A 12,780-nucleotide genomic window follows, 5' to 3' on the forward strand; every position below is an offset into this window, starting at 1 on the left:
TGTTGACTATTAAATATGTTTAGAGTTGTATAATCACATAGTTCTTTACAGTACTTCATTTACCACTGTCAAAATTTTCATTTTAACACTCGCACGGATAATAAAATGCCATGTGCTTGATGTGTATTTGCAGGTATCATCAGGGAAAAGTGAATTTTCTTTCATCTGATCCACATTTTTCTCAAAGCTACTCTCAGACAGCAGCAGTGGATCAAGGGCAGATGTTTCTCTCAATAGCTCACATCCCTTTAGCATTATGATCAAGTGCAGCTCCAGCTAAATATTTGACAGTCGGGCCAGTGCATGTGTGCATTTGATGTTTGTTTGGTCCTGTCACACTGGGGCTGTTTGAGGTCAGATAAACGCTGTTCCTGATTCCACATGAGGGAAAACACAACCCCGGATGCTCCTCACGATAGGCCGGGAGATTGTTTGAAAAAGCCCCAGTTCAGATAAACACCCTGAATATGAGTTACCAAAAAAAAAGCATGTCAAAACACAGCAACAAGTTCTCGCTTCTGTCTCCTATCAAGAAAAACATGTTCTCTCTGCCCCGGGAACGGGTGCTCTCGTCCGTGATAAACAGTCGACTCCCTCCTGAGAGCTGGGGTGAAGACAGAAACTGAGCGAGTATCCCGAAGGCTAACCACTCGCTCGCGTCCCGCAGAGAGCAGCGATGCCATCCACAACTGCCGCAGCTTTCTCTGATCACTCGAGCGGAATGCAATGGATCTCACTAACCGTAACCCGTTTTTCAGCGGTGCTCCTGAGCTAAACGATACCGCTGGGTGGCATTTTCTTGGCCAAATGCTTTCCTCGGGTGTTTGATATAGCCTAGGCTACATATAGACTCGCTGCTGCTGTTCGGGCGTTTCACCCACTACAGCTGTTTAGGATTTTGCAAGTGATTTGTAGCGACACACGCATTAGAAATGGATTCATCAAGACCTCCTGCATGCTGGGAGATCACTGACATTACAGATGTAGTACTTAGAAGTAATATGTATTTGCTGAAAGATATTTGTAGTGCAAACTAAATAGGACTCCATACTAGTACATACTAAAAAGTAATACATTCTATTTTCTAAATAGTTTGGTTGAGGTTGTAGTCAGTATTTGACAGAATTAGTCAATATTTGGAAATAGTAGCCTACATTTTAGCTAGATACTATACATACTGGAAAGTATAAATGGTATCCTTTTAAAACCATGGTTGTAGTCAATATTAGTCCGAATTTGGAAATAGTACATTTTAGCTACATATACATACTAGTATAAAAGTTGTATCCTTTGAAGACCAACTTAAAACAAAAGTGCTAAATTTGAAAATGTAGTACACTGGCGCACACTAAATAGCAGTTATACTAGTTATCGAAAGGTTTTCATTTTTTATCATTCAGATATTATTATACTTTTGAATTATATTTTGAATTAGTTTTTATTTTTAGATTTTTTTTTTCATTTTAAATTTAATGCTGTAAAAATGTTGATGGTTTTTGTAATTTTTTATTACTTTTATATAATAGAATGTTAATTAATTTTTTAATTAATTTTCATTTTAGTTTTAGTCATTTTTAGAACTGATTTTTTTTAACCTTTCAGATACTAAGATAGTTTTTATTTTTAGATTTTGTTTGCATTTTAAATTTAAAGTTTTAGCAATTTTATTTTGATTTTGCCATGTTTTATATTTCTATACATTTTTTGTTGATTTTTGTTTTAGTCATTTTTTTAGTTCTTTTTTTCAGTTTCAGTATATCAAGTTAAACTAAGTGAAAATGAGAAATGTTTGGCAACCAACTGAAATAAAATAAATTAAGATTTTATATCAGTGCCAGTGTTGTTTAGTATCATTGAGATACTATTATAATTTTTTATTAATATTTGTTTGCATTTTTTTATGTTTGTGTCATTTTTATTTTTATTTCAGTTTTAGGTTTGTAATTACAGTATGTTGTGTGTTTTTGTCATGTTTTCATGTTTTCAGCTAACAAAGGTGTTAGCTGAAATAAATTACTTTTTATTTTATTTTATTTCAGTTAATATTTGTTTTATTTCAAGTAATGATTTTTATGGTTTTAGTTATAGTTTTAGTTAACTGTACTGTATAGTACCGTTTTCACTTACAGTAGAAATTTCTAGCAAATTTCACAAATAATTACAAAGAAACCGCAAGTAACGCAGTGAGTTAAATGTGAAATTTTATTTTCCTCTAAAATGCGCTCCAGTAATCTTTGTTTTACTTGCAACTTTGATAAAAAAAACTCTTTATACTGTACAGATACTGCTGGGTGGCATTTCCTTGGCTGAAGTCCAACCTCTGGTGTTTAATATGCAAGCCGATGGACTCGCTGCTGCTGTTCGGGTGTTTCACCCGCTATGATTTACAGCCTGTTCAGGATTTTGCAAGTGATTTGTAACGGCACACGCGTTACAGTGGATTTATCTAGACCTCCTGCATGCTGACATTTTGGAGCATTAAAACCCTCCCGTCCCATCCACGTCTAAACCCACTCGCTTACAAGTGATTAGTGACTTCATTACCCATGAGCCACTCCGTCACTCTGGATAGGCCTGTTTTGGGCAAGTGGATGCTAGCGGTGATGGACGGGGAGTGACGTCAGCCTCGTCGCTAATGGGGTGGGCATTTGAGAGCAATTTTCCCGATCTGCGTAGGGTCGCTGGGGAATTGCTTAATGGGAAATAGTTATGCTAATCCAATGTAATTAAAACGGGAACCACATGACTCAGAACCTAGAGTATGTGTGTGTGTGTGTGTGTTTCGTGGGTGTTCATTTACATCATTAAGCAGGCAAATTAGCAGCAGCCGGAATGAGCAGCTGATTATTTTAGGTTCATGTCTGATAATGTGTTGGTGGGGTAAAAAAGGGAACATAACAATTCCAGGACGTTCAAGCTGAACATTATTCGTGAAATATACTTGGCAGCGAAAGGGTCCTTATTTTGGAGTCACTTAAAAGGGAATTATTTCATGCATTAATGATAGTTTGGATGGGTTATTATGCTGTTGGTTAAGAAGCCGCGCACAAAATTATCATAATGAGGGGGGCAATCCCAGAGTGGGCTTGACATTATTACCCAAACCAAGAGTAAGAAATCACTTTAATGCACCGTAATAACATTTATTGGAGCACAATATTGTTTCCGCTGCAAATCCGTTCATTGCTGAGGTTTTCTGTTGTTTTGTAAATGAGAAACTCGAAGGCTTTTGTGTTCATCCAGGAACATGCATATAAGAGCTGATAAATTAATGTAAACAGATCTCGAGTTTGTATATTCTCATAGGAAAGAAACATCACAAATGAGATCTTCTAATTGTTTCTTCTTGACAGCAGTGAGATTGAGAGCAAATGTACTTTCGTTCAAGTCCAATGCTTTTGTTTTCTTGAGGAAAGTTAGTTATTTTGCATTTGTCTCCTCTAAAGTTCTAGATGATATCTTAATGGTGTTTTCTGGATTTGCATATTCATGACAGAAGTATCAAATGCTCACCGAGGCTGCATTTATTTGATAAAAAATGCAGTAAAACAGCGATATTGTGAAATATTATTGCAGTTTAAAAATAGCTGTTTTCTATTTTAATATATTTTTAAAATGCAATGTATTGCTGTGATGCAAAGTTGAATTTTCAGCATCATTGCTCCTTTCTTCAGTGTCACATGATCCTTCAGAAATTGAAATATTTTGTGAAAACCATGATGCATTTTATTCAGGATTCTTGAAAAGTTCAAAATAGTTCAAGAGCAGCATTTCTTTGAAATATAAATATTTATAACAGTTTGTTAATGTATTCACTTTCAGTTTTGATCAATTTAATGCATCCCTGCTGAATAAAAGCATTAATTTATTTTAAAAAATCTTACTGACCTGAAATGGTAATGCATATGAAACACACATGAGAACTCAATATATACGTCTTTTGGGGCTGTAACACAGAATCCTGCGGTATCTGTTTGGCAACCAAAATCTTAGCTCAAAAATTATGTTAACAGCCTCTGAGTCATACAGTTTTCCTCTGGGTTTGTTTAGATAGAAGATCATCCAATATAAAACAGTAGAACTGACTATAAATGTGTGCATTTCTAGCAGGAACTCAGAACAGAATACCGCCTAGAAATTCCACAGCAAACACCCAGAAGATCATAGCAACCATCCAGACCACTATAACAACCACCCAGATGCTGCTGTACAACTACAACTTAACTACCTGTCTTGCAATTCTGTAACAACCACTAAGGTCCTGTTTACACCTGGTTTTTAAATGTGTTTTTGTCAAGCTGAAACGCATTTTAACTCTTTCCACAGAATTTTCCAGCTTTCTGTGTTTTCACTGTTATATGGTAGGAGGCGCTATCACAGATCTTCTGAAAAAGGCTATTAGAGAACATTTTTGATTACCAAATGCTAATGGTCTAATCCGATTCAATGATCAATGCTAAGCTAAGCTAAAAGGGCTACCGCCAGACCCGGAGATCGGCTGAATGGATTCAAAAACGGTAAAACTCAACTGTTTAACTCTAGGGGAGTTGTAAAATGATCCTATTTCCAAAAAAAGTGGAGTGTTCCTTTAAAACCAGGTGTAAACAAGGCCTCAGAACACCTCAAACTACATCAGGCCAAACTAACCTTGAATGTCCACCCGAGGCTTTGACAAGCCAACATTCAAACTTTATCTTGACACGTTCTTGTTTTCTAGATTATGAGCTCAATTCTTGCATTGTTTGAACCCTCGATCTTTCAGTTACCAGCTTAGGTCATTAACCAGTATTATCCTCGAGAGTTTGAGGGCTGGGGTCATGTTATCAGCGATGACAGTGAAGAGCGTGATAGCGCTGAGTGAAAACCAGTCCTCCTAAAAATAAACGCCATCAAAGGCGCGTGCTGCGGCTCACATGTATTCACTACACCGCAGTGCAGACAAAAGTGCATGAGCGATGCGTCATGGGACGCTTGTGTTCACTCCATCTCTCAGTGCCTGTCGACAGCTGCCGCTCTCATACTCCAGATTCCACCAAAGGTGTATGTCCTTCCACTGTCCCCTCTTTGTGTATGCAAAAGTCAAACCAGGTTTGCCACATAGTCCTTCACTAAACCATAAAACCCTTTTCAATGCATTACGGGGTCATGCGTTTATCGATCTGAGGCTTTTAGACCAAAAGTTGCCCTCTTGGCCCCGATATGGAGATAAATGTTCTCTCCATGCCTCTTTCTCCCTGTTTTTATGACTTAAATGCTGTGATCCATTTTCACATTCTTCCCAGCAGTCTCGAGGTGATATTCACCTGTAATTAATGTTGCGCTCGACTGAATACTAGGACTCTCATTTGAAATTCAGGCCTCCGAGCATTGGTGAATTATAGCGTGAGACCATAAAATGCTCAATTAAACAATTATGTGCATTTATATCTGACCGTAGAACAACCGGAGCCTTTGTTGTCTTTGGGGTGGCCATGGGAATCTTAATCACAGGAATATATGAATTCTAATGGGAATATGTCTATATATGTCTAAAAATGACTAAAAATATGTCTATAGCCTTTTCTGTGCTAGATCAGCCATTAATGTGGTGTTTGTCCAATTCCAGAACAATGGTGTGCCAAAAGCTGGCATTCATGGGAGGCGCTGTGCTCAAGAGTTATTTTGGTTGGGCATTCACATGTGAGAGGTGAGGCACAGATCAATCTTTGAAAATCACACTACGCCGTCTCTCTCTGTACCATCACTCCTCTTTTCACGCTCCCTATTCTGCTCTTCAAAGGTAAGAGCCTTGTATCGATGCTTTTTTTATCATGTCTAACAGTCTGCCGTGGAAATCAAAGGTCCACTTCAGAGGTCTTTTAAGTTAGAGAGCAGAGAGCGGTTGAAGAGTCTTTTGATTGGAGCAAATTGAAGGGTTGTTCACTTCCTTTGCTTGAGTTTTTATTTATTTTTGCATGTTTTGGGGCTTGATTAATGACACTAGGACATGCAGACTAATAGTGTGGGATATTGTGAGGTGAATGACAGGGCATGACTGGAACCACATTCTGGATGGACTTGGTTGGTTGTAACTGTATATTGTGTGAGATGCTGCCAGTGTATCGTCTCATCTGTCTGTCAGAGATGACCAGGTGTTGTGGCTTTACACCATCATAAACATGCTTATTTACTTATTTATTGTTAGGCAAAATGTAAATTTATTTATGCATTTATTTATATCAAAATGTACTTTCCCCCTATTTATTTATTTTAATGCAAAATAGATTGTCAGAGATGTATAAATTAAAACATGATGGTATTATACAATTTATTTAATAAATAATTTATTAAATGTGTTTATTTATTTATTCATAATTTATTTAATGTACCTAAAATGTATTTATTTAAAAATGGATCTAATTTATTTTAATGCATATATTGTCAAGGGTGCCTATATAATAAGTTAAACTAGTTAATTATGGCTTATTATGAATTCTGCATTCTAAATTAAATGATACATTATTAATTAAAATTACAACAAAAAATATAATATAAAAAATAGTTGTGCTAAATACACTTATTTACTTAATTGAGTGGTCATTAAATATATAAAGTAAAAAAATATATTGTTAGGCAAAATGTAAATGTACGTATTCAGCAATTTATTTAAAAATGTATTATTATTTTCCAATTATTTAATTTATTTTAATGCAAGATATATTGTCAGGGCTTTCTAAATAAAAAGTGAAGCTAGTCAAATTAAATCTGTGGTGACTGACCATAGTGGTGGCTAATTACATTTCACATTGGAGTGGACTTTGTTTGAAATTAATTTTAAGAATATTTAACAGGAGCATAATTTGAATTGTAAACCAAATAAGTATTGTAGGAGTACAAATTTAAGTCAGGGCAAACTGCAAAATTTCAAATTTTTAGTTCAAAATTAAATTCTAAGGAGTAAAAATATGACTTGGAAATGCAACACTAAAGTACTGTTCAGACCTGTGTAATGTCATACATAAGTCCTGATGAATGTCAGACATGAACGTCAATGGCTCGACTGTTTCTTGCCTAAGTCATGCCAGTTATATCAAGGACGTTAACATCAGCAGGACCAAAGCCAACAAGCTGTTGAGTGTTTGTTATTTACAGCCAATATTGCCCTCAGATTATATCTTTTAGATGACATATTTCACTTTGATAGTGAAATCCAGATTCGCTGGCTGCTTCTTCGTTGTCTTGCATCTGATTCATTCCATGCACTTTGTAAGTTGCACCAGATTTATCCTCACCAGATGACAGTTTTCAGACATTGTGGCATCAGTATCTCTCATCACAGGGTTGAATTCACACTGAAACACTGTCTACACTTCCTATCCACATGCTTTCTGCCTCTAAATTCATCTCTCAGCACCCTTTTCCCAGAGGAACCCCATTAACCCCTGCTCACAGCGTTCAGTGAGACGTCAAGGTCACTGTTTTCTCCATGGGGCCAAAATGTCGAGACCCCGATCTCTTTGAACCGCAAGCCGTAATGAATGTATCTTTGAAGACGCTGAGAAAAACGGCTGATGCACACAGAGAGATGGTTTGTTATATTGGCGGAGTAAAGGTCACGGTTCTTCCGTGTTTGAGTCGTGGCGATGACCGGTATTAAAGCCAAACCCAATGTCCGGTACAGTGCCGTGAACCGCCTGCATACTGGAATTGCATTAGTGGATCTGTAGCTTTTGATGTCAAAGGACAGCGGGTTTCTTTAATGCATTTAAACATGCTTTTTTAGGAGCAACTCTTGACTGTGGCGTCACTCTTAATCCTTGACAGTTGTTTGGCATTTGACTAGTGATGCCTGACATGTGCAGATATGGATGATGAAGTGCTGAATAGTAACCACAATTATTTTGGCTCTCTTTCAGGTCACATAGTGTATTGCAGTCATGTCTGAAGGGTGAGTGTTATCTTTATTAGACTACTGACCCTGTCAATGTCATACTCATCCAAAATGGCTTATTTACACCATATGATTATAAACTGTGAGTCAGGGTTATTATAGTTAACTAAAACCAAATGGAAAATTAAAAAAATAAAACCACATAAAATTGTTACTTGTAATTTATGCAACATTTTTCATTTTAATTTAGTTTAACAGGATGCATTAAAATAACTAAAACTGAAATTTAAAAAAATAATAACTGCATAGACACAGAAAAAAGCTGACACAACACAACAAAAATTACTACAATTTTAACTAGAATTAAAATGGAAAATATAAAACATAAAAATAAATATATTAACTGAAACTAAATATTAATAAAAAATTCTAATGGAAGTTTCGAATGGAATAACCATGTGGGTTATTTTCTTTTCCCAGATTTGAAGTCTTTATTGAAAATAATACTATATAGCTACTGAACATTTAGAACACCATAGCAACTACATAATATAGTCCTGGCAACATCTAGAGTTTATCTTAAGGAATACATTTTCTGTAAAATATATAGAAAATATTATTTTGTTTGTTTTTTGCATGCAATGACGTCTTTACAGGCCGGTAAGTGTATTCTCAACACACTTGTCATGAGAGTTTTGTCTCACTTTGCTCCTAATTGTTTCCCTTTTAATAGTTTCCATACTGATTAGCAACAATTGAATGTAGCAGTGCACGTGGTGCCGTCTCTATATATTAAAGTCCAGTGAACGCTTGAATGGATGACCCTATAATCCAGCTCTAAATGGATTTTAGTTGCTCAGTAATTCTGTTAGGACACCGAACAGCATGTTAAAAACTAATCTGCACTGTACGTTTGCTCTGCTCCGCTTTAAACTACACTGAGCTACTGAGCCCTCAGTTTGGAGATTCTAACAGTAATCAGGTCAGGCAGTTAATGCATGCACCACGGCGCGTGTAGATTAGACCCACACGCAGGACTGTTTTAATAGAACCGCAGACTATAATGAGCCCGACTTAACTCTCACTCTTCTTGCAGAAAAAGGGCAAATCCAAATACTCAGCAATACGCAGACTTCTGCTGAAGGTGGGTCAGAAACAAAGCTGAACATTTACAGTATGATGACGTGTGTGTGTGTGTGTGTGTGTGTGTCCTCTACAGCCTATTACTTGAATGGACAACTGTGACTTAAAAAATTTTCTCGGAACTGTGTGTTTTTTGTGCCTTCACCTGATTTGCATTAGTGAATTGCATTAGTAATTTTCATTAGTGAATCAGGTGTAACACTGAAATCATGTGCAAATGTTCAGCGCTGTCAGTGGACACAAGTGAAGAATGATGTATTTTGTACTTACCTGACACCTCTCTCACCTTTTCCTCGGCTGACCCTCAGAGCAAACTGCTGAAAAAGGCAGAAAGCTTGCTGGTGAAAGAAAAAGAGCAGAAAGAAGTGGAGAGAGAAAACACCCTGAGGGAGAAAGCGCCGCCCCTCAATCTCTCAGGCCTGTCGGTCCAAGAACTGCAGGTGCAACACTTTACCGTGGCAGATATTTACATTGAGAGCTGTTACTGTGGCCAGATGGCTGCATCCCAAAACATCTCTCAACATATCATAAGCTCTCGTGTTCATGGTGTTTGCATTAGTGATTTGAGTTGATGTATCATCATCGGTCTTTGCAGGAGCTTTGTAGAGATTTGCACCACAAGATTGACATTGTGGATGAAGCGCGGTATGACCTCAATATAAAGGTCACCAGAAATGATGCAGAGGTATGTAAATGAAAAATGAGGTATGAAAAAAATGATATACCATTTCCTTTTACCAGATTTGAAATCTGTCTAGTTTTAGACTTTTTAGTCTTTCTTAAACTCATAAATAATATCAATAATACACATTTCTGAAGTATTACCTTTTATTTATTCTTTCTTGCTATGTTTTAGAAAAAAGTCTGTCACCAAGGCTGCATTTATTTGATAAGAAATACAGTAAAAACAGCAATATTGTGAAATATTATTACAGTTTAAAAGAGCTGTTTTCTATTTGAATATATTTTAAAATGTAATTTATTACTCTGATACAAAGCTGAATTTTCAGTATCATTACTCCATCTTCAGTGTCACATGATCCTTCAGAAATCATTCTGATATGCTGATTTGCTTCTCAAGAAACTTTTCTTATGATCAATTTTGAAAAGCATGATTTCTTTCACAATTCTTCGATGAATTTATAGCTACATTTCTTTGAAATAGAAATCTTTTGTAACTTTATAAATGTCTTTACTGTGACTTTTGGTCAATTTAATGTGCCCTTGCTGAATAAAAGTATTCATTTCTTTCCAAAAAATAAAAAATCTTATGCCTAACCTTTGAAAAGTACAATATTCCTCAGAAAATATCAAATATGTTTAAGTACTTTTCTTGATACAGCCACTTCAAAGATTTATTAACTAAAGCCTGATATATGTGTTCGTTACCAGATTCTCTCATTAACCCAGAAGATCTATGAACTGAAAGGAAAAATGAAGCGGCCAAATTTGAGAAGGGTGAAGAAGTCGGCGGATGCCATGCTGGGATCGCTCTCAGACACCAGAGTCATGAAAGCTGACTTCAAAGCCAACCTCAAAACAGTTAAAAAGGAAGAAGAAAAGGTAACACTCCAGCTCACGCTATAACAAGTGTACTCGAGACACCAGGAGCCCGTCTGGCTGCTAGTACAGGCCGTGCTTTCAGCTCATTTGCTCAGATGTGCTGTGTCTGAAGAGACGGGTTATTTTAGAAATCAAGTGATTTCTTTAAAGGCCCGGTGGTGATGAAATGTTGGCATTTAACCCGCCCCGTCTGTCTGTCTGATGCGTGTTGCCACGGTCCGCCGTGCAACCATTTGAGTTGCTCTCATCTCTGTCTTTCTGTCACACTGAAGCATTTTCTCTCCATCAGAAGGAAGAGGTCACAGACTGGAGGAAAAACGTGGAGGCGATGTCAGGCATGGAGGGCAGGAAGAAGCTTTTCGATGCCGGACAGTAGACGCTGGAGAGAAAAGAGGTTGCAAATGATAAAGGGGCATTGGGATACAAAGCTCATGCTGTTTGTTTGAATTTTAATCACCTTCAGCATTTTATGGCAAATTATTCATTTATTCTGTCAACCAGCTATGGCTTCCATGCAACATTAAAGGAATAGTTGAGCCAAAATATTTTGAAAATTTACTCACCCTCAGGCCATCCAAGATGTAGTTTGTTTCTTTAGCAGAACAAATTTGGAGAAATGTAGCATTCCATCACTTGCTCATCAACCGATCCTCTGCAGTGAATGGGTGCCGTCAGAATGAGAGTCCAAACATCTGATAAAAACATCACAATAATAAGTAAATCACACCACTCCAAGTTGTTTTAACTTTAAACCATCACTTATGGCCAAAATATGAGTGCATTATCCACAATAATGCTTCCTTCAGTGAAAAAAAATCCATCTTCTTTTCTCCTCTCACATCAAAATCCATATTTTTTTAGAACTGATTTGGACTGGTTGCGCTTGTAGACAGTGCTTGATCTTTGCATATTTCTCTCCTGATTCAGATGAGGTTACTTTTTTCATTGGAGAAAGCAATACTATGTATAGAGGTCTCACAAATGCACAGTTTTTACTTCACAAGCTGTTAAATAACGAACTGGACTGTGGATTATTATGATGTTTTTATCAGCTGTTTGGAGTCTCATTCTGACGGCACCCATTCACTGCAGAAGATCCACTGGTGAGCAAGTGATGTAATGCTAAATTTCTCCAAATCTGTTCCAATGAAGAAACAAACTCGCCTACATCTTGGAAGGCCTGACAGTGAGTACATTTTTGGGTGAACTATTCCTATAAACAGCGATTTGCCATTCAAAAATTTGGGGTTGGTACAATTTTTTAAATTGTTTTGAAAAAAAGTCTCTTATGCTCACTATTGCTGCATTTATTTGATCAAAAATCCAGTAAAAACAGACATACTGTGAAACATTAGCATTTAAAATAACTGTTTTATATTTGAATATATTTTAAAATGAGAAAGGGGCATCTTGATACAAAGCTCATGTTGTTTATTTGAATTTGAATCACCTTGAACATTATTTTATGGTAAATTATTCATTTATTTTGTCAGCCAGCTGTGGCTTGCACGCGATATTAAATTGTGATTTGCTGCGATTAAAATGTGCGAGTGCTGTGCTGTCCGTAGAGAGGGATTAGATGATAGAACAACCTCATATTCACATCATATCATATCAACTGTGTAAATATTTGCTTGGTATTCAGTGTTGATTGAAACCAATAAAGCTACTGTTTACCCTCGGGTGAAGAGCTTGATTATTTTATTACCTGGTTGAAGTTTACAAACAGAAAATAGTTAAATTTTTAATAAAAGTTTATTGAGTGAATTGGGACGTTGGACTCCTTCATTAAAAGATCAAATGTTTGATTAAAACATGCTGTAATGTCAATGCCACAGAACTGCATGCATGACAAATTCCCAGTTTAAAGCAGTTTTAGGTGTTGACCTACAGATGGCGCTCTGCATTGATACTACATCGACTGAACTGGCATTAAACCAACACCAGGGGGCGACAAAGTCACAGATTTCTCAGCAGGCCTCAAATGGAGCCTTACATCAGCAGTACAATCACAAGAATAGCAAAGATACAAGGAAGTACAGGGAGGTGAAGGGAAGGAATTTGGGTGGAACCGTATCCTCTATTACCACATAGATGGCAAACCGGCACAGATATGTCATCAGTCATCTAGACCTGAGTCAGCACATCCACTTCAGCACAGAAAAAGCTTTAAGGTCATAACAGCAGAGGAAAGTAAATCTGTG

General features: G+C 36.8%; 1 protein-coding gene across 1 annotated transcript; it reads left to right on the forward strand.

The window, feature by feature from the left end:
- Positions 1-4,955: 4,955 nt before the first annotated feature.
- LOC306859043 (troponin I, slow skeletal muscle-like) lies at positions 4,956-12,341 on the forward strand (the record flags this gene model as incomplete). The annotated part of the gene is made up of 7 exons (XM_079399851.1): positions 4,956-5,088; positions 5,685-5,779; positions 8,967-9,014; positions 9,322-9,453; positions 9,609-9,698; positions 10,406-10,576; positions 10,866-12,341. The coding sequence occupies 7 exons, from the start codon at positions 4,956-4,958 to the stop codon at positions 10,950-10,952; spliced, it is 756 nt and encodes a 251-aa protein (XP_079255977.1). The 3' UTR covers positions 10,953-12,341.
- Between the last annotated feature and the right edge of the window lie 439 nt (positions 12,342-12,780).

The sequence above is a fragment of the Barbus barbus genome, assembly GCF_936440315.1.
Source record: "Barbus barbus genome assembly, chromosome: 39".
NCBI lineage: Eukaryota > Metazoa > Chordata > Actinopteri > Cypriniformes > Cyprinidae > Barbus > Barbus barbus.